The sequence below is a fragment of the Trichoderma atroviride genome, chromosome 5 (genome assembly GCF_020647795.1).
Source record: "Trichoderma atroviride chromosome 5, complete sequence".
Classification (NCBI taxonomy): Eukaryota; Fungi; Ascomycota; class Sordariomycetes; order Hypocreales; family Hypocreaceae; genus Trichoderma; species Trichoderma atroviride.
The window spans coordinates 666,976-686,573 of NC_089404.1; the positions used below are offsets into that span (position 1 = coordinate 666,976).

Genomic DNA, 19,598 nt, shown 5'->3' on the forward strand with positions numbered 1-19,598 from the left:
AACAATCCGTCAGATCGTGGGGGACCCCAGGAAGACACTGTGGGCAAGCCTCTGATTGGCTACCGCGCCGGTGGAGAGCTGCCAGAGTCTGCCCATAGACGGTGCTGTTTTTGCCAATTGGACCCCCTTGGGCTTTCACATGTCAGCAACCGGCAGCCACAGTGTGACGGACCCTGTTTGTTCTGCTGCATCTTCGTCACGAGGACCAAACGCAGCACAGGCCCCAAGGCCGAGAATTCAACCGAGAATCTTTCTATTGATATGACATGTGCCTGTCACAAGCCTGGCCGGCCGATCTAGCATCTCTCGTAATACTGGCCGTTCCTTTTATGTGAACTCCATGCCATCCGCCCATCTCGCCGCGCACTCCGTACAGTACATATTCACCTCTGTCAATCCAAATCATCGTTCCATCCGTGTGATTATCGCCACCTTTGACGGGTGAACCGACCGTATCCAAAAGAGGCTGGCCTCAGTTTCGGGTCGCGAGCCTGGAAGACTGCACTCTGTTGATTTTTAATCTCATGAAGACGAGCGACTATACGACCCGACGATAAACGGACCCTGAAAGAGGCTGGAGTTGCACATTCGCGAAGCTCGAACAAGGTGCTTAGCGAATTGAGATGATACGTCATTGCTTCAACGATTCGTTTTTATAATAGGCCACCGCACCGGGCCTGGATGTGCGCATCACATGTATAATACCTGTACCCGGATATAGATCAAGTGCCTGGAGTCTTTTCTGCGTTGTTTTTCTCTCTTCGTCTGCGACAATGATAGATCACGTTCTCGGACGGCCGTCGTCCAAATCACGGCGCCTGCAAGTCTTGGCCGTGCTATCATTTTGGACGTTTTATCTCTACAAGTACGTCTACAAACATGAACACGATGATGCAATAACAGAAGCATCTTCTAACGGGGACAGCAGAGGCCATAAGCATGGCCCATCCTTTGCGCAAAGCATCTCGAAATTACTTTCCCGACGGTTAACAGCATGGCAGACGGCCATCATCACCATGCTCTATCTCTACGCGGCTCGCAACTTCAGCGCCCTCGTCGGCCTTGCCAGTCCTGAACCCATGGCCAACATGTACGATCCGACTTATTACCGGGCCACCTGGGTTTTGACCGCCCTCGATGCAGGATTCTGGACCGCCATGAAGATTCGGACCAAGTGGCTACGCGATATTGCCAGCATTGTCTTCTCGCTCTACTATCTGGTGGCTGCCGAAAAGGCAGATGAAAAGGTCCGCAAGGTCCGTGGAATGATTACCGTCGACCACCTGCGAGTTGCGTGGAACAAGGGAACGACTCCGTACTTGGGCTTTCTCCAGCGTCTCATGCGGCCACGATTCACGAGATGGCCGCCGAGGCAAGTCCGGATTCCGCGACCTGCCAATAGCGACTATAAGGAATATGTCTCTGCCTGGCTTTATTACGACGGGCCGCTTGCAGACTTGGAGCACCACGATAGACTTGTGTTGGACATACCGGGCGGTGGATTCGTGGCCATGGATCCTCGGTGCAACGACGACAAACTGTTTGCTTGGGCTGCGAAAACAGGCTTGCCCATACTCAGCATTGATTACAAAAAGGCGCCCGAGTATCCGTATCCATACGCGCTGAACGAATGCTTCGATGTCTATGTAACGCTTGTCAAGTCTCGGGGCAGATGTATCGGCATGTCAGGCAAAGAGATCCCCAAGATTATCGTGACCGGAGACAGCGCAGGCGGAAATCTGGCTGTTGCGACGACTTTGATGGTGCTCGAGACCGGAATCAGCCACTATCGACGCGCTTCTGGCGTGGGCAAACTGCCGCCACCGGATGGACTCGTCTGCTTCTACCCCACGTTGGACATGAATATCGGAAACTGGATGTCGGACGAGCAGATGTCGCTGATTCGCGATCGGAGGATGCGAAAGACGAATAAATCCATTATACGGAGGAAGAGCATGCAGTACAACGATCTGGTCGGCACGCCGCATCACTCGGATAACGAAGACGAGTCTCCTCCCGCAGAGCCATCTCCCAACGCCGACACACGACCCGAGTACTGCCATGCCGGCCCGAGATCGCTCAGCTCTTCACGAGCTTCCGACGAGAAGAAGGAGGGCGCCGTATCCCACCGCGCAGAGCCCTTGAAGACTCGCCTGGCAACTGCATCGATGATATCTTACTTTAACGATCGGGTGCTCACCCCTGAGATGATGCGAGCCATGATCATTCTGTACATTGGCGCTCACAACCGCCCCGATTTCACGCAGGATTACTTTTTAAGCCCGGTGCTTGCGCCGGAAGAGCTACTAGAGAACTTCCCCAAGACATATTTCATGACTGGGGAGCGAGATCCCTTGGTAGACGATACAGTCATCTTTGCAGGGCGTTTGAGACGTGCAAAGGAGGCGGCAGCGCGACGGGAGCTTTCCCGGTCATCAATCCTAGATGAAAACTGGACGTTTGACGATAAAGAAGTCACAGAGGTGCTTCTCATCCCGGGCACTTCGCACGGCTTCATGCAATTCCCAGGCGTTTACCCACCCGCGTGGAAGCACTTTGACCGAAGCGCAGCCTGGTTCGACCAGCTCTTTACAGATGCCGAGACCCAGAGACTCGAACAAGCCAGACAGGCAGCCCGACTCAAGAACCAGAACCAGAACCAGATGACAAACGGCGCAGTCCGTCGGCAGTCCATTGCAGAATCCAGCGGCGACGAAGATAGACCGTTGGAGATTAGCATGACCAAAATGTCCCGCGGGAGAAGCACAACGCAGAATGGAGACGTGAACAATACTAGTAACGGCCATGATTCACCAGTGAATGGCTCGACTGACACTACGGAATCGAATTCGCCGCTGCCGGTCCATGGCGAGAGGAATCATGGCCGGAGGGGCAAGAAGTCGATTCGGGGCAATAAGAGTTTGGTCAAGTTGGCGAGTTCGGAGGATTTGCTGGGACGGCGGATGCATGGGCTGGCGAGTGGGTTGACGAGCACGGGGGATGATGAATAAGATGATGTGAGGTTTATGCTTGTCGAGCTATTTCTTTTGCTTTTGTTTTGAGATTGTATGAAATACCTACCATAGAGCGCGCAAGCCATCTAGTACTGATCGTTTTATGTTTTGGGAGCTGTGGAGGCTGTATATAGAGAGCTCGCTTGCTGCCACACAGTAATGAAACTCGAAAAAGCTGCCGAGTTCACAGACTTGGTTATTCTTTTATGTATTTAGCCATCTTTTCATTTACTTTGCTGATGTTGTGTTTTTAACAGTCTGTTGCGTACAGACTGTCACCACGTGTTGCAGCCACTCCTCCACGTTGCTGTTAGTGCCTCAGACGCCTCATGAGAGGAACAAGATTAACGATAGTACATGTCCGTTTCAACTCGCTTGACAGCATGGCACAGCATCAAACAGCTGTGTCTCTCTATCCCGTACAATTCCGTGACTTGTCCATTGGCCACGGAACAGCGGCATGGCGGACCGGCAATCTCTGCCTCATCTCACGTCCCATCACTCTCCCGTCCCTCCCGCGCATAAAACTAGAACCGTTTCGCGATGCACTCCTGTCGTGATGTGCGCCAAATACGCGACAACTACCCATCCATCTGCATGCATCTGCTGTAGACAAAGAACAATCCCATCTACGGAAAAAAAGCGCAAAGGTCCACGGAAATAGTCCATGTGGAGATGCCGTAAAAAGACAGACAAAGGACAAAGAAGAGCTCGGGATGCCGGCACATCGAATGGGATCGGCCGTGACGAATAGGCCAAGCTTTTGAGAAGCGTCGACATCATTCATTTTCAGATGGGGGCTTCGCTAGCCGTCAGATCCGGCGAGCCTGGTGGGGGCAGCGGCCTAGTGGGACAGGGATCGAGTTGCTAGGAATGATGTAGAGCCTAGAATAGAGGAGGAGGGGCAGAGCTGCAAGTACAAACCAAGGTTTTTGGAACAAAAGGAGGGGCAGAAGACGACGTGAGATTCGAAGCAGTGCTTTGTTGCGATCAGAGGCAGGTCAGCAGTAGTGCATGTATGAGCAACAATTGTCTGAAAACGGGCGTCCATCATGTAAATCGACATGTCACTCGGTATGTACTTGTAACAGGAGGCAGACCAGACAAAGAGGGGTGATCAAAGCAAGCATTGGACCATATACGCGCCAATTAATCTGCTGCAAACAGAGCTCAAAACTAGGAGCATACGGCCTGTCATTGGGGCTCCCCAGCAGCTTCTAGCTTCAGCTTTCAGCTCTCCTGGCCCAGTCGTCTGTGGCTGCTCCACGACTCGGAGGCAGCCCGTCATTGGAGCTGGGCCTTTGAGATGCAGATGGAACTGGGCACAGTACATGCAGTACCCCTCATCATCAAGTTGAGCCTAGCCAGCTGCACGTTGCTATTCACGGCACGCATGTCACTCGAGTCTCGCTTGGACCTCGTGTTGCCCTAGAAATACCGGCAACGTCGTCACTGCTCCCTCCCATCCGTTTCCTCTTTTCTCCCCTCTATATTCCCCCCTCTCCTCTACACCTCACCACTGCTCAATCTTCTTTTACTTCTCCTCTCTTCTTTACTTTCCACTATCCAACTTCTTCACAATGGTCCATCTCAGCGCCGTCAACCGCTCCGCCTCGGTCAGTCCCGGCCCCCAAATGGCCCCGGCCGGAGGCTCCAGCTCTCTTCACCCCGACCAGGCCCTGCACAAGAGCCTCTCGCAGGTCAAGCTGTCCAGCTACCAGGACGAGTTCACCACCAGCGTCTACGGCTCGCAGTTCGCCGGCCAGGACCTGCCCAAGCACACCATCCCCAGCGGCGCAATGCCCAAGGACGTGGCCTACCACATGATCAAGGACCACCTCAGCCTGGACAACAACCCGAAGCTCAAGTAAGCTTTCTGAAACTGCAATTGAGTTTTGAGCTTATCTAATGACTCAAATCTGTAATAGCCTGGCTTCCTTTGTCACAACTTTCATGGTACGTTTTGTTATCAAGTCAAAATCACTTCAATGCTCTCACCTCTCACTAACACCTCTTCTCACAACAGGAAGACGAAGCCGAGAAGCTCATGACCGAGGCCTTTTCCAAGAACTTCATCGACTACGAGGAATACCCTCAGTCCGCCGACATCCAGAGCCGCTGCGTCAACATGATTGGCGAGCTCTTCCACGCGCCCCCCGGCGGCGACAGCGTCGGCACGTCCTGCATCGGCTCCTCCGAGGCCATCATGCTCGGCGTGCTCGCCATGAAGCGCCGCTGGAAGCTCAAGCGCCAGGCCGAGGGCAAGCCCACCGACAGGCCAAACATCATCATGTCCTCCGCCGTGCAGGTCTGCTGGGAAAAGGCCGCGCGCTACTTTGAGGTCGAGGAGAAGTACGTCTACTGCACTCCGGACCGGTACACGATTGATCCTCAGCAGGCTGTGGACCTGGTGGATGAAAACACCATTGGAATTGCCGTCATCCTGGGAACGACGTATACCGGCCACTACGAGGACGTCAAGGGCATCAACGACCTCTTGGAGGAGAAGGGGCTGGATGTCTCCATCCACGTCGATGCCGCCAGCGGAGGCTTCGTCGCGCCCTTTGTGCTGCCCGATCTCGAGTGGGATTTCAGACTGCCTCGAGTCGTCTCCATCAACGCCTCTGGCCACAAGGTGCGTGTTCTCCACCTCTCTCTCTCAAACCATACAACTAACTCTTCAACAGTACGGCCTCGTCTACCCCGGCGTCGGCTGGGTCGTCTGGCGCTCGCACGAATACCTCCCCCAGGACCTCATCTTCAACATCAACTACCTCGGCGCCGAGCAGTCCTCCTTCACGCTCAACTTCTCCAAGGGCGCCTCCCAGGTCATCGGCCAATACTACCAGTTCATCCGCCTCGGCAAGAGGGGCTACGAGTCCATCATGAGCAACCTCACCCGCACCGCCGACTACCTCACCGAAGTCCTCGAGCACGACGGCTTCGTCATCATGTCCGAGCGCGGCGGCCAGGGCCTGCCCCTCGTAGCCTTTCGCTTCAAGAGCGCCGCCGAGGGCGGAAAGGACCGCCACTACGACGAGTTTGCGCTGGCGCACCACCTGCGCTCCAGGGGCTGGGTCGTGCCCGCGTACACAATGGCGCCGCATACCGAGGGCCTCAAGATGCTGCGTGTGGTTGTGCGCGAGGACTTTTCCAAGAGCAGATGCGACATGCTTATTCACGACATCAGGCTGTGCTTGGGAATGCTGGAGAATGCGGATGAGGAGACGATTAAGAGACAGGAGGCCTTTATCCGTGACCACGTTGCGTCGCACGGCAAGAGCAAGCAGCAGGCTAAACACCATGCCACGAAGCACTACCAGGTAAGTTGAAAAGAATTACCATCTTGATATAATCTCCTTGTCTAGATATCTTGAAGCTGACAGCATCATCTCTAGGGCGAGTCCCACTCGTTGCAGGGCAAGCATGGCAAGACACATGCCATTTGCTAAAAAGTTATACTGGGAAAATAAGATTCAAAAAAAAAAAAAAAGTAAACAAGTTCAATGGATACCGCATATAACAAAAGCACATTCTCATTTACTTGTATGATATGCCCTGAAATAGTAAATAAATAATCATGCCTCTTTACATGTTTGTGAAAATAAAATAAAAACTTTTTTATACACTGTAGGATCCCATCTCCTATCAAACCAAATCATAATTCTAAGCCGCCAAACATTTTATACAATAGAGAAAAACAAAAAAAAGGGAAGCATCTCCCCTTACGCCCTCGTAGCTCCAATCGCCTCCTCCAAAATATCCAACCCATGATTAATCTCCTCCTCCGTCATCACCAAGCTCGGCAAGAACCGCAGCGTATTCGTCCCCGCCGTAATCACCAGCAGGCCCCTCTCCCTCGCAGCCTTGACAATCGCACTCGGGTCCTCGGTGAGCTGCAGGCCGAGAATAAGACCGCGCCCACGAGCTTCAGTAATCAGCTCTGGGAACTTGGCCTGCAGCTTGGCGAAGCGGTCCAGAAAGACGTTTGATTTGGCCTGCACGCCCTCGAGCAGCTCCGGCGCAGAAATCTTGGTCAGCACGTGGTGCGCCAGCCGGCACGCAAGCGGGTTGCCGCCAAACGTGGTGCCGTGATCGCCAAGCTGGATCTTCTCGCTCACAGCCTCAGTCACCAAGACAGCGCCAATGGGGAACCCGTTGCCGAGGGCCTTGGCCATGGTCAGGATGTCCGGGTGGGCCTCCTTGGGAAGATGTCCGTGGGCCCAGAGCTTGCCGGTGCGCGACATGCCGGACTGGATCTCGTCGTAGATCAAGACGGCGCCCACCTCGCGGCACCGCCTGGCGAGCGCAACCATAAACTCCTCGCTGCCGGCAAAGATGCCGCCCTCGCCCTGGATCGGCTCAACAATGACGCCGCACGTCTTGTCATTGACAAGCTGGTTGATGCCCGCAACGTCGTTGTAAATACCCTCCTTGAAGCCCGGCACCATTGGCGCAAACGGCTTCTGGTACTTTGGATTATGCGTCGCCGACAGCGCCCCCATGGTTCGTCCGTGGAACCCATGCTTGAACGAAACAATCTCCACCTTGTCCCCCGACGGATCGACAACCTTGCCCGCCTTGCGCGCAAACTTGATGGCAGCCTCATTCGCCTCCGTGCCCGAGTTGCAGATAAACACGCGCGCCGCCTCGTGCATGCACCCCGCCTCAAGCGTCTTCTCAACAAGCAGCTTCGACAGCGCGCCCGTCCAGGGATTGTAGTACAGGTTCGAAGCGTGGATCAGCGTGCCGGCCTGCTGCGCAATAATGTCCGTGATCTCGGGGTCGCTGTGGCCCAGCCCCGTGACGGCAATGCCCGCCGTGAAGTCGAGATATTTGCGGTTCTCAATGTCCCAGAGCCATGAGCCCTCGCCCTGGACAAAGACGGGCGGCGGACGGGCGTACGTGGCGACCATGTAGGGCGCATAGTCGTTGACGAGGGCCGCGCTCGGAGAATCGGGTGCAGGGTCGGGGTTCGAAAGAGCTGCGTCTCGCTGCCATTAAACAACATAATTAGCTCATTGCAGCAATCAAAACACCAATTGATGTCCCTGTATTGTAACCGAATTGAATTGGCCAAAAGAAAGCAAAACAAAAGACTCACCTTGATAGCCTGCTTCACACTATCAGACAAGCTCGCAACCGCCCTCGTCGCCGAAAAGAACCGTCCTCCAGAACCCCTCGCGCTCGCAGCCAAAGCGGCCGTCTGGCGCCCAGCCAATACCCTAAAAGCCATTGGATCCGAAAATAAACAACAAACAAAAATTGCCAATCAATCTTCTAACAGAGAAGGTGATTGGGAATGGATAAGAAGAGGGCGAGCCAAGCTTTATGGCGGGGAGCGATATAATTTCAATCGCGCGCCCTTCAAATTGTTATCGATAAAAGCTCCGCTATCGCTGCTCCCGCCGCGGCCTCTTACAAAAAAAAAAAAAAGTTATTTGTGACGGCACTTATCATTTTTCTCCCATGCAATATCTGAGTCATTTGTTGCAGCTCTTCTCTTTTTCTGCAGGCACTGATAACGATGGAGTCATTGCTCTGCATTCTTTAAAATGGGGCAATGAGCCGGAATATGGAGACATTGTGAGTCTAGCTTCCTGCGCAGTCACCGCTGGTCCATGTACCGGAGGCCTGCAGACATTACCACAATCCAGCATCAATATACAATCCATAGTAGAACCACATCCATGGCATCACCTACGGCTGGTTGGAAAGCAAAGGAGACGGTAACCATATTTTCATGATATTATCAATAGTAGAACCCAACAAAAAATAATACAACCTCTACCAAGTCCGCCCAAAACAAAACGCAAACGGGTCTTAGTATGCAACCAGAACGCCGCCTTGCCAAAAAAATAAAATCATGACAAGAGAGGATCAGGGGAGGGTCAAACATAGGGTGAAAAAAAAATACTACCAAGAGCCCCAAAACATTGCGCATTGTATAATCCTTTCTTTGTTCGCAACCATCGAATTTGATAACCTGCCTATTTCTCCATCCATTCGTCGAGCACTGTCATGGAGAAATTATATGCACATGTCCTCGTTCACTAGACGGCGCTATATCCTCCTCGACTGCCAGCGCCCTGGACAGTGTTCAACACCCGGCGTGTCCAGTCCTTGAGGAGGTAGGGAATGTCGCGGAGGGTATCGCCGTGGGGGAGCAAGTCCCAGCCCCGAGCGCCGTAGCGGTTGTAATTGAGCCAAGAGCCGAAAATGAGGTATGCCGCGATGCCAAGGAAAACGCTACAGAGGGCCATTAGTCACGGTTTCAATCGTCCTTGTCAATATCAAGCAGCACTTACATAATAACAAACCAGGTGAAGAAGCCCCAGCTGGCACTGGAGTCGCCGGGCTCGCGGTCGTCATCCTTGTCTCCGCCCTTGCCTCCATCACGCTTCTCGCACGCATACTTGGTGTGCCAGGTAAGTCGGAGGACGTCGAAATCCTTCTCCTTGGCATAGTCCTCCCAAATGAGGGCAGCATTGTCGTTCTTCAGCTGATGCTCAGTCGCCGAGTCGCCCTTTCCATCGTCGTCTTTGTTGTCTCCGTCTTTGTTATCTCCGTCTTTCTCGTCCTTGTCCTTTTTGTCGTCTTTGTCATCCGCTGCTCGTCGCTTTGTCTTGGGGGCCTTTTCGTATTCATCTTCAGATGTCCACTCGCCCTCGGTGCCCGCCTTGTCAGGATCGCAAATAAACTCAATGACGGCCTTTTGGGTTCGTCGCTCCGAGACTGGGCCGGTGAGAGGGTGTTTGCCGCCTTTGAGAACAAGTCGGAGGCCTTCCTTCTGGGCATCGGAGTTTGAGTCGCTGCTCTTGAGCCTCGTCGCCTCGTATTCGAACTGTGATCCGCCGGCGTTTTCGAGTCCTCCTGCGATGGCGACCACTTGTGTGACGGCGTCTTGATCGCCCTTTAGAAAATGGGAAATGGCACAGACTGAAATAGGGGTCAAGCAACGTTAGCCGAGCAGTCTGAGCAAACAGGCCATATCGTCATACCTCTTGTTCCATTGGGGCACTCGTCTTTCGTCTTCGCCTTTCCGCTCTTCTTCAGCGGCTGGCAAATGTCCACGGTCCAGGTGGTGTTGTAGTGAGCATTCGTGCTAGCCTCGAACCGCGACGTCACCACCGAATGCGGGCCCCCAAGCGGCGACAGATCAAAGTTGTGCTCATCCACTCGAATCTTGTTGCAGCTCAGCATGGCCGCCGCATTCAAGGGCGCCAGCAGAAACGACAGCAGCAGCGCTGATGGCCGAGGCGGATGCATCGTGGCTGTAGAGCAAACAAAAGGCCGGGCCTGAATAGAAACCAGGGGGCGACGCCGACTTTCGAGTAGATGGCGGGAGGGACAAAGAGAGGGATGCGGCGATTAAGGACAGGGGCAGACAAGATGCTAAAGCGCAACGCTCTTGCGAAAAGAAGAAAAAAAAGCCAGCGGCGATTCTAGGCTCTGGAAAAGAATGACTGCGAGATTCTGTTGAAAGGGATGCACGAGACCTGCGTCGACGCCTCTGCTTTGATCACGTCAAGCTTTCGCGAAAGCAAAACGGGGCTAAGGCTGGAGTTGACGTGACCGACTTCTAGTTCCGTCATGCATGCCGACGAGGCCGAGGCACGTGACCGCCACGCTCCGACAATCTTCAGCGGAAAAGCGTATTGCACAGGGTTCGACAATAAGCGAAACATACGGTGTGCGGCTTTTTCAGTGAAAAGGGGCATCTAGCAGGAACTTGTGAATCGTGTAAGCCAATGAGATGTTACTAAAGATGAAACTGACGCAAAAATCCAAATGAAAATAAAAAAGACTGGCAAAATAATACATGTGATACGGCATATCATAAGCTTAGGCAGTCACAAGCTGCGCAGCTCCCACAGAGAACTCATCAGATAATAGCTACTTGGATCACAGTAACAAACGAAATCCGCAAAATCAAATTGCATCTCTAGCATAATCGTATTTTAAATGGTTATTTGTAGAACTATTCGTACTCAATCCTTTCGCCCCTATTACAACTACCTAAATACCTCCCCTCCACCAACGCCAATTGCTATTTTAACAAAACTCATTAATATCATACCCAGTGTAGCAGTCGATATATATATTTAACCCTTTCTTCGTGAGAAGAGAAACGAAGATGGAAAAAAGAAACGGAAAAAGAAACGGAAAAAGGATCAAGAAAGAAGAAGAGTAGAAAAAAAGAACAAGAGTAAAACAAAATGGGAAGAAGAATAAAAAGAAAATAAATAAAGAAAAAGCAATAGTACACCAAAGCAAGTTTGTCGGGGTTTAACCTGCCTCTTCCCAAGAAAACATCATTCCGTTGAAAGGGGTATTAGAACAGACTTGCCCAAACGCAGAGTCCTTCGTGATGCCGAAATTATAAGCCTACCTCCCTCCGTAACTCCAAAATTTAGAGGAAAAAAAAAGACAAGCCAACAACCTCCCCTGCTCTCTTTGGCCTTACCCAGAATCCAAAGCTGGCCAAACTCAACTTTTCACATATCCCTAGATGGCATGCATTTCCTCTTGTACCTTCGTAACTTCTTAAGGCTCCTTCAGTCGTTGTATAGGGAGATTTTTTTTTCTCCTCACATTGGTCCAAATCACATTCCCTGGTGTTGTCCCATCATCCCGCCCATGCCCTGCATTGCTGCTTGCTGCTGTTGTTGCTGAAGCATGATCTGCTGCTGATGCGCCCTGCGTTGATACATTTCCCGGACCATTTGCGAAGCTTGGTGAAACGATGACTGCTTAATCTTCTCTACCGTCTCTTGTGGAACATTTTCTGCTCCGCCAAACTTGACTGCTGCAGTGTTCATAAGGCGGGTGTATATGGTGCGTGCCTGGTTTTGCATCTGAACTTGGACGGCGGCCTGTTGCATTTGCTGAGGAGTTTGTCCTTGGTGCTGCTGCTGTTGGGCATGGGCTTGGGCCTGAGCCTGTGCCTGTGCCTGAGCCTGAGCTTGTGCTTGCGCCTGAGCTTGTGCCTGAGCCTGTGCCTGTGCCTGTGCCTGTGCTTGTTGTGCTTGTTGTGCTTGGGCTTGTGCCTGAGCTTGTGCCTGAGCCTGCGCTTGTGCCTGAGCCTGTGCTTGCTGTTGTTGCTGTTGCTGCTGTTGCTGCTGCTGCTGCTGCTGTTGTTGTTGTTGCTGCTGCTGCTGCATCTGCATGGCCATCAAAGCTTGCATGTTGGCGGCATTGACGTTGTTATTATTCATCATCTGCCCATTAGATGGCATCATGTTGCCCATCTGCCCGCTTAACCTGCCCATCTGGGCCATCCGTTGTATCTGAGCCTGCATCCCAGGAGCCATCTGGCGCATCTGAACATTTTGCATGTTTTGCAACTGCTGGGCGTATTGCGCTGCCCACTGCTGCTGCTGTTGTGGGTTGGCCATGTTATTCGGTGGGGGATGCGGAGTTTGCTGCTGCTGCTGCTGCTGCTGCTGCTGCTGCTGCTGAGGCCCTTGCTGGGACTGTTGTTGCTGCTGCTGCTGTTGTTGTTGTTGCTGCTGCTGTTGCTGCGCCACTATCATTTGACGTTGCATCAACTGCATCATTTGCGCTTGCTGTTGAGATATCGGCTGGCCTGGTCCAGGAATGTTCATGTTATTAAAATTGCCGTTCTGGAGAGCGGCCGCCATCTGCTGTTGCTGATGTTGCTGCTGTTGCTGCTGCAGCATGACTCTTTGCTGAGCAGTGAGCTGGGCAATCATTTGAGGGTTGGCCTGAGCCATGCCTGGATTGTTCATCATCATCTGCTGGCCCATCTGAGAGTTCTGAGCTATCATATTAGGAGGAGGACTCGTTTGGGTCATGCGAGGAGTCGCAACCATTGCAGGTCGGTTAAGCGGAGTCGCATGAGACATGTTCGGCGTCGTCTGCGGAATGCGCGGTGTGCCGGACGGATGGCTCTGCTGGCTGTTTCTAGAAGACCTGTTATTTGTCATAGGGACTGACATCGGGTTTTGCACAACTGAGGCAGGTCGAGGAGGGCTTGCCGCCATGCTGGAGTTGGTTTGCTGCATAGGAATGCTTGTGACCATCGGTGACGACATATTTTGGGGTGTATTCTGCCGGACAATGGGAGAGGATACTGGAGCTTGAGACATCGTTGCTTGGAACCGTGCCTGAGCCGGTCCGGATATGCCATTTGGTATCGAATTCTGCGGGCCTGTCGACACGGCATTTGGCATCGCATTGGGGACCACTCCATTCTGAATAGGGTGGCCGTGCTGCGTCTGGTTCATTGGCTGCTGGCTGTTGTTGGCTTGAGCAACAGGGGTTGACGCCGCGGCTCGAGCGGCCATTGCTTGCCGCTGCGCTTCAGCTTGACGCATTTGGGTCTCTCTAGCTTGAGCCTGTTCACGCCTAGCCCTCTCCATCTCTGCTTGTCTCTGAGCAGCTTCTGCCGCGGCTGCTTGCTGTCTCTGCAGCTGCAGCTTTCGGTCATTCTCTTGCTGCTTGAGCTTCTCCTGCTCTCTCTTCTCGGCATGCTCCCGCTTGATATCCTCAATCACGTTGAACCGCTCAAATCTAGGTTCAAAAGTAGCAGCACCAGTTGCAGCATCTCCATCTGCTCCACCGCCAACTTGAGCGCCCGTGACATTTGATGCCAACCGATCGTCCAAAACAAGCATGTAGCGCTCCAGTTTTGCTGCCGCTGCCTCGTCCGCGGCCATCTCCGCCACTGTTCGCTTGCGGGCCTTTGGCTGAGGCGGAGGTTTGCTGTGGCTGGGGTGCGACATTTTCTCTAATAACGCAATGGTATCCTCGAGGCTTTGGGTTGGTTCAAGGTAAAGAGGGCCGGCGGTCGCGAGCAATATCTGTCCTTCGACAGCATATATATTACTGCCGTCTATGTCGGTCTTTTCTCGCTTAGCCTTTTTCGCGGGTGGCTGCATGCTGGAAGCGGTTGGCGTGGGCGGCACCACTGTCGCTGGCGTTGATGGAGGAGCCATTGCAGAAGTGTCGCGTCCCTCTTCCGTCGTCGCCTTGAGCAAAAGGTCCATTCTTAGACTCTCAGGTGTCGGATGAAGAACAAGGGTGTATATTTTCGGCTTTGGGGCAGCCTTATTGGCCGAGGTATCCGCAAGCACGCTCGAGGACTCATTTTCAGCATCCTTCTCATCGCCGTCCGCCGTATCTTTGGTATCTTCTTCTTTCAGCTTTCCATTCGTTTCGTTTGGATTCTGTTCTTCTTTAGGATAAGGCACATAGGGGGAAGGCGTGAGCCATTGGTTATAGTTGTGAATAGATGATGGTACGACGGCATTGGAAGCCGACGAGGGTCGCTTGACATCCTTTGTCTGGGCTACTGATTTGTGATCGTGGATCTGCACGATGAGGCAGCCTTCGTAGAATGGCACATGGTCTTTGTTAAAGTACGGAAGGAGGTCGTGAGGTACTGTGCGATTCTTTGTATGCTCAAGAAACATCCGCATGGGCGACTTGTACTGGAACATGCCCTCTTGACCATCGAATCGGAAATGGTTCTGATGTAAATGGACAACCAAGGACGGGGGTCGCCCGGCAAACTTCTTCAAGATGTACTTGTCGGTAACAACTATGCACATGTTAGACCCCAGTTGCACTGATATCGCTGCGCCACGGGAGATGAGAGATGCTGTACCTGCAGGTCGGGGCTCATTGTGAGCCGCATCGTCCATGGCGAAAAATACTGACCGCAAGCCTGCGCTTCTCGAACTTCGCCCCGCCGACAGATTTAGAGTATCGCGACGGGCTCGGTGGTTAGGCCGCACAGTCGAGGCAGTGATGGCCCGGTCGCTGGCCGAGCTCGGCGCCTTTGCGCTGGGGGGCTTGATATTGGACATGGATGGTGAAGGTGATGATGTGGACGATGCGGCTCCGTTTGTCTGGATGCCGGGAGGCACCGGCCGCTTCATCTTGCCTGGGGCGTTCTGCACCGCAGTGGTGGTGGTGGTGGTGACGTTGGACGGCGCCATCGTGACCCCGGATGCACCACGACGGCGCGCGTGGGCTTCAGGGAGAGTCCTGCCGCTTTGCTCCCACGGCGCCTGCTACGAGGATGGCCCGGCGTCCAGGGCAAGCGTCTACGCCTGCGTCGCAATTGCAGTCGGAGGTCCAGAGGGTGCGGATAACGTGAATGTTGGAGTCGCGGCGCGAGTTGGGTGGGCTGTGGAGACGATCGCTCAGCGTGGATCGGCTGGTGCAGGAGGCCCGGGGAGGGCGGCGCAAGAGAAGAATGGTCAGCAGCGATGCATGAGCAAGCGATGAAGCGTACGTCGGCAGAAACGAGAGGCGAGAGAGAGTTGGATTTTGCCAGCGACGTTGCCGTTGCGCTCAAAGGACGTTGCGAGATACAGCGGACGTTGAACCTGACTGACCAAGCTGAGAGGCTTTACGATCACGTGACTCCACCTTGCTGTCCTTGGCTGCGAAAGTGAGTTTGTCTAATACGGCCGCATCTGCGATAGTTTATAGATGGGTCGAGCAAGTAACAGCAATTCGACTTTTCCCAGGCTACAAAGCAACTCTGCAAGGTATATTAAGCCATGATACCATCCATGACTCATATGCTACGTCCCAGCCATTACGGCTGCACTGAAAGAACATTATTGTTGACATGGGCGGCTTTACCATGCAACTGACGCCCAGTTGAGATGCATCTCAGCTTTCTCATTATTTCTTCAGGTACATTTCAACATATTGGAGCAGTGGAGCCCTCTAGCAAACCGAAGTAATTAATTAGGCTGATGTCTGCGACTTGACGACATATCAAATGCCACCATGCGCATTATGATGTCTTTTGAATTGTGATGACTAAGTACTGCATGCAGTAAATGGCGAGCACTACTAACCTGTATTAATGTGAACATAGATTGCGCTTTTTCGTCTCTTCTCTCCAAACAGTCTTTAGATGATAGCGCGGTTATAAAGAATCTATTTAATAAATCGCACTGATAAATAAAGCAAATCAAATAGTAGCTAAAGCTAGGTATATACAAATCTACACAGCCAGCTTCCCGGTATATTCCATTTCATTAAATACTCTGATACGTACCTAGGTACCATCAAACAAAACTCGCTCGCCTGCTCTATTCCCGGCCCTGAACTCTGCGTGTCCAATCATCATTTACGCGCACGCTATCGACAACAACGATGCCTCGTCCACGACCGACGCGCTCGGGTCGCTGCCACCATTTCTCGGGCTTGTCAGCAGCCTTTTCAGCTTCAGATTCACTGTCGGCGAGTCCACCGGATCCGTCTTCGGCGCCCACAACCAAGATGATGTCGTGACGAAGCCATGTCTGAATGTTAGTAATGTAGCTGCCGTTGTCGCCAGAGAGAGACTCCTGGAGATAGATAACGTCAGGCTGCAGGTGGCGGAGGACGTGAGTGTGACCATTGGGCGTGGTGAACGGAAGAATCATGGTCTCTTTATCAACAAGAGCCAGTGCTTCAGAGTAGACGGCGTTGAACAGGGTGTTCTCCGGGGTAGCGCCAAGGCTGATGGCAAAAATTTATTAATACTATTCAACAGACTGAAGCAGAGTTTAGACTTACACAGGGCTCTTCGCCTCGGGAGTTTGAGCTTGATCATATCCAACGTTAGAGAATGACGAGCTAACCGAAGGAGGCGGGCGATTACTCGTAGTGGTATCAACCGTGCTATCCTTCAAGCTTGGCGCGTAGATGAGCACAAAGAGCTTGATGGCAGACAGGTCATTGTGGCGAGGAATGTGGTTAAGAATTGACTGCGATGCCCGAGTTAGTAGCCAAAACAACACAAGCTGCCATGCAGGTAAGCAAGCATCGGGCACTTACAGCATGTTCGTGGGTAATGTCGTCGTCGTCGTCTGTAAACTGGGAATCGGCAGAAATGACAATGGCAACCGTCTTGCGCTTCTTGTGGACAGACTGAGGAGGAGCAGGCCCCTTTTCTCTTCGGACTTCTCTCTCTTCGGGCCAGGGGGTCGAATCGTGCTCAGGCTTGTCTTCCTCACGGATCGAGGCCAGCGCCTTGCCAACGGCGGCGCCAGCAGCAGCGACGCCAGCAGCAACAGTCTTTCCGGGGTTTGATGTAAACGCGCTGCTCACTCGCGACCCCCATCCCTCTGCGTTGTCAGATCCAGTCGCATAGCTCTGGTCGCGTTGGCGGCCCTGATCCGGCGGCGGCGCCAGTCTGCGCCTCTCTGCTGAAGCACCATATGCCGGATTCTCTCCATAGTCTGCATTTTCATAGTCCAGGCCGGGATCCGGCTCAGTGGTGTGGTCTTCGGGACTCTCCTTGCGCTGGCTCCAGACCCAGGCGGCGAGGCCAGCCGTGGCGACGGTGAGGGTGACCGCAAGAGGCACCCAATGGCTCCAGACGCCTCGCCGCGAGCGGGAGGAGCCCCGATTGTCGTAGGGAGGCGACATTTAGACGGAGGAGCGTAGCATCGCTTGCCGGTGCGATATAGCAAGCTGCCCGGCTGAAGACGGCGGATCGTGATGATGCCCAATCCCTGGTCACGGTCGAGAGCTGCAAGATGCTGTGCTTTGCATACAGCAACAGACGAAGTGGTTCTTCAACAGCGGCTGAGTGGGGGAGGTCCTGAGGCCGGCGGCGAGTGTGTCGCAACAAGTCCGGTGGCTGGGGGTTCAGCTGGCTTGGGATGTCAACAATGTGGAGCGGTCCCCGATTCTTCCCAGCAACGCGCCAGCGCGGGTCCCGAGGTTGCAATCGCGGCGTGGAGCAATTTAAATCCCGCGCCACCGAGGCTGCACGCACGTGAACGCCGCGCTCGGATTGGCGCACCAAGGCGGCTGCACCAGCCACATCTAGAAGCTGCGCCACAGCCAAATTCTAAATCTCAGCCTTGCGCTGCTATGACTCTTCAAACTTCAAGGTGGGGGAAGCTTGAAGATGTTCACAACCCCGGTCAAATCTCAACCGGCTGCATATAACTAGCAGCATCCCGATTCTCCTGTGGCCCCCTTGGACACACGACCGCAAAACCTCCACAGATTGGGAAACGGGACTACCTCGGCACTCACATTCTGCTTTTCTGTGCGCAGAGGGGCTCTGAGAAGCAGGATGCCTCACGCCTTGTCGATGGCCTCAACCGGGCTGCAGGCCCTTATTCTCTGCGGGCCCGGCTCTTCATTCCCTACGTTCACCTCGAACCCGGATGAGAACCCAAAAGCTCTGCTCCCCATTGCCAACCGCCCTATGGTGTGGTATCCCATCGACTTCTGTCTCCGCACTGGCATCACAAGTAGGTGGTTTTCTTTTCATTCATTTGACAGCTTCATTTCTTACGCCCGTCTCATCCAGACTTTTCACCCGTGTCTTCATGTTTGTGGTGATGGAGAAAAATACATAACACATGTCATGGTGCGCAGGATAATGGCTGACAACTCTCAGACATAACCCTCATCTGCCCTCCATCGGCTGAAAAAGCATTGACAGCCGCTCTCAACACTAACCCCTATCTGACGGCACTGCCGCTGCCACGGCCAGACGTCTTGGCTCCCGCTGACCTTGACCAGAACACTGGCACAGCTGAAATCTTGCGGCTGCCAGAGATCAGGGAGCTAGTAACGGGGGATTTTGTTGTTCTACCGTGCGATCTCGTTTGTGAGCTTGCTGGCGAACAGCTACTCCAGGCATGGATGGTTAAATCTGCCAGTCTTACGGGCCTCCTAGGGACACGACAGCTTTCAAACGGCCACCAGAGCAGATACAGCGGAGGTCTTGGCGTGTGGTACAACACAAAAGCCAGTGCCCCGGTCAAAGGCGAAGAGACAGACTTCATCTCTACGGCCCCTCTACCTTCTTCCCCGACTGCCACCCCGAAAGGATCCATCTTTCCAAACGTATCAAAACTGGTTTACTCAATGCCCACCGATTCGTTCAATGATCTCACCGAGGAGAGAAAGGCCATTCCAATCCGCCACGGATTGATGAAAGCCAACCCTCGAGTTCGCATGTACACTAACCACAGAGATGCGCACATCTATATCTTCCCTCGATGGGTATTGGACTTTATCAAAAAGAATGAGCGCCTGGAGAGCATCGGCGAGGATGTGATTGGCTGGTGGGCCAAGGCCGGATGGCAGTCTGGCCTGGCAGACAAGCTCCAGTTCGGCGAGGTTTTGCGCAACGGCGATGATGACGGCGAGGAAGACGAATCCGTGGGCGGCCGCTCATCTCCCACTGAGTCTAGCCCTGACAACCAGGATAACTCAAAGGAGGCCACTTCAGCAAATCCCACTACGGATGACAAGAACGCATCTACGGCAACGGCATCAGCGTTTGAGCCGCCGTCTATCCTCGCCTATATTCACTCACACAAGGAGGGAGCAGCAGGTTCCATTGTTCGCCGCGTTGATACGGCACAGCTCCTTTTGGCTATCTCATTACAGCTAGCGAAGCTTCCATCTCTTGAGGAAGCAGACACCGAATCCCCCCTCGCCCTTTGCGCACCCTAGAAAAGTCGCTTACCCTGAGGGCGTGAAGCCTCGCACTACCATCACTAAGCAGGACAGTCTCATCGGCGAAAACGTCACCGTGGAAGAAAAAACTTCCATCAAAGAGACTGTAATTGGTGCTGGCTG

General features: G+C 53.4%; 7 protein-coding genes across 7 annotated transcripts; 3 read left to right on the forward strand and 4 right to left on the reverse strand.

Moving 5' to 3' along the window:
• Window positions 1–139: 139 nt before the first annotated feature.
• TrAtP1_009402 (uncharacterized protein) lies at window positions 140–4,515 on the forward strand. The gene is made up of 2 exons (XM_014091480.2): window positions 140–865; window positions 929–4,515. Exons 1-2 carry the CDS (start codon window positions 774–776, stop codon window positions 3,009–3,011), a joined length of 2,175 nt encoding a protein of 724 aa, XP_013946955.2. The 5' UTR covers window positions 140–773; the 3' UTR covers window positions 3,012–4,515.
• TrAtP1_009403 (uncharacterized protein) lies at window positions 4,516–6,433 on the forward strand. The gene is made up of 4 exons (XM_066114269.1): window positions 4,516–4,881; window positions 4,943–4,970; window positions 5,041–5,649; window positions 5,702–6,433. Exons 1-4 carry the CDS (start codon window positions 4,595–4,597, stop codon window positions 6,344–6,346), a joined length of 1,569 nt encoding a protein of 522 aa, XP_065970363.1. The 5' UTR covers window positions 4,516–4,594; the 3' UTR covers window positions 6,347–6,433.
• Window positions 6,434–6,567: 134 nt separating this feature from the next.
• Window positions 6,568–8,523, reverse strand: TrAtP1_009404 (uncharacterized protein). Its single transcript, XM_066114270.1, has 2 exons — window positions 8,119–8,523; window positions 6,568–8,008 (listed from the first exon to the last, which is right to left on the reverse strand). The coding sequence occupies exons 1-2, from the start codon at window positions 8,248–8,250 to the stop codon at window positions 6,740–6,742; spliced, it is 1,401 nt and encodes a 466-aa protein (XP_065970364.1). The 5' UTR covers window positions 8,251–8,523; the 3' UTR covers window positions 6,568–6,739.
• A 203-nt stretch (window positions 8,524–8,726) lies between these two features.
• TrAtP1_009405 (uncharacterized protein) lies at window positions 8,727–10,619 on the reverse strand. Its single transcript, XM_014091477.2, has 3 exons — window positions 10,016–10,619; window positions 9,323–9,953; window positions 8,727–9,263 (listed from the first exon to the last, which is right to left on the reverse strand). The coding sequence occupies exons 1-3, from the start codon at window positions 10,281–10,283 to the stop codon at window positions 9,068–9,070; spliced, it is 1,095 nt and encodes a 364-aa protein (XP_013946952.2). The 5' UTR covers window positions 10,284–10,619; the 3' UTR covers window positions 8,727–9,067.
• A 338-nt stretch (window positions 10,620–10,957) lies between these two features.
• TrAtP1_009406 (uncharacterized protein) lies at window positions 10,958–15,422 on the reverse strand. Its single transcript, XM_014091476.2, has 2 exons — window positions 14,647–15,422; window positions 10,958–14,580 (listed from the first exon to the last, which is right to left on the reverse strand). Exons 1-2 carry the CDS (start codon window positions 14,978–14,980, stop codon window positions 11,621–11,623), a joined length of 3,294 nt encoding a protein of 1,097 aa, XP_013946951.2. The 5' UTR covers window positions 14,981–15,422; the 3' UTR covers window positions 10,958–11,620.
• A 500-nt stretch (window positions 15,423–15,922) lies between these two features.
• On the reverse strand, window positions 15,923–17,793 carry TrAtP1_009407 (uncharacterized protein). The gene is made up of 4 exons (XM_014091475.2): window positions 16,824–17,793; window positions 16,648–16,753; window positions 16,563–16,590; window positions 15,923–16,505 (listed from the first exon to the last, which is right to left on the reverse strand). The coding sequence occupies exons 1-4, from the start codon at window positions 17,415–17,417 to the stop codon at window positions 16,094–16,096; spliced, it is 1,140 nt and encodes a 379-aa protein (XP_013946950.1). The 5' UTR covers window positions 17,418–17,793; the 3' UTR covers window positions 15,923–16,093.
• A 282-nt stretch (window positions 17,794–18,075) lies between these two features.
• On the forward strand, window positions 18,076–19,472 carry TrAtP1_009408 (uncharacterized protein; the record flags this gene model as incomplete). Its single annotated transcript, XM_014091474.2, has 2 exons — window positions 18,076–18,256; window positions 18,406–19,472. The coding sequence occupies 2 exons, from the start codon at window positions 18,076–18,078 to the stop codon at window positions 19,470–19,472; spliced, it is 1,248 nt and encodes a 415-aa protein (XP_013946949.2).
• Window positions 19,473–19,598: the final 126 nt, after the last annotated feature.

Bases quoted from the DNA above. Each gene is read 5' to 3' on its own strand.
- TrAtP1_009402 (XM_014091480.2), top strand. From the start codon at position 774: ATGATAGATCACGTTCTCGGACGGCCGTCGTCCAAATCACGGCGCCTG. The intron at 866-928 runs GTACGTCTACAA...CGGGGACAGCAG, and splicing joins TGGACGTTTTATCTCTACAA to AGGCCATAAGCATGGCCCAT.
- TrAtP1_009403 (XM_066114269.1), top strand. From the start codon at position 4,595: ATGGTCCATCTCAGCGCCGTCAACCGCTCCGCCTCGGTCAGTCCCGGC. The intron at 4,882-4,942 runs GTAAGCTTTCTG...AATCTGTAATAG, and splicing joins GACAACAACCCGAAGCTCAA to CCTGGCTTCCTTTGTCACAA. The intron at 4,971-5,040 runs GTACGTTTTGTT...TTCTCACAACAG, and splicing joins CCTTTGTCACAACTTTCATG to GAAGACGAAGCCGAGAAGCT.
- TrAtP1_009404 (XM_066114270.1), bottom strand. From the start codon at position 8,250: ATGGCTTTTAGGGTATTGGCTGGGCGCCAGACGGCCGCTTTGGCTGCG. The intron at 8,009-8,118 runs GTGAGTCTTTTG...GTTTAATGGCAG, and splicing joins GTGTGAAGCAGGCTATCAAG to CGAGACGCAGCTCTTTCGAA.
- TrAtP1_009405 (XM_014091477.2), bottom strand. From the start codon at position 10,283: ATGCATCCGCCTCGGCCATCAGCGCTGCTGCTGTCGTTTCTGCTGGCG. The intron at 9,954-10,015 runs GTATGACGATAT...CCCCTATTTCAG, and splicing joins GTGCCCCAATGGAACAAGAG to TCTGTGCCATTTCCCATTTT. The intron at 9,264-9,322 runs GTAAGTGCTGCT...GGCCCTCTGTAG, and splicing joins TTCACCTGGTTTGTTATTAT to CGTTTTCCTTGGCATCGCGG.
- TrAtP1_009406 (XM_014091476.2), bottom strand. From the start codon at position 14,980: ATGGCGCCGTCCAACGTCACCACCACCACCACCACTGCGGTGCAGAAC. The intron at 14,581-14,646 runs GTACAGCATCTC...ACATGTGCATAG, and splicing joins CAATGAGCCCCGACCTGCAG to TTGTTACCGACAAGTACATC.
- TrAtP1_009407 (XM_014091475.2), bottom strand. From the start codon at position 17,417: ATGTCGCCTCCCTACGACAATCGGGGCTCCTCCCGCTCGCGGCGAGGC. The intron at 16,591-16,647 runs GTAATCGCCCGC...GATATGATCAAG, and splicing joins CACGGTTGATACCACTACGA to CTCAAACTCCCGAGGCGAAG. The intron at 16,506-16,562 runs GTAAGTCTAAAC...TTTTGCCATCAG, and splicing joins CCCGAGGCGAAGAGCCCTGT to CCTTGGCGCTACCCCGGAGA.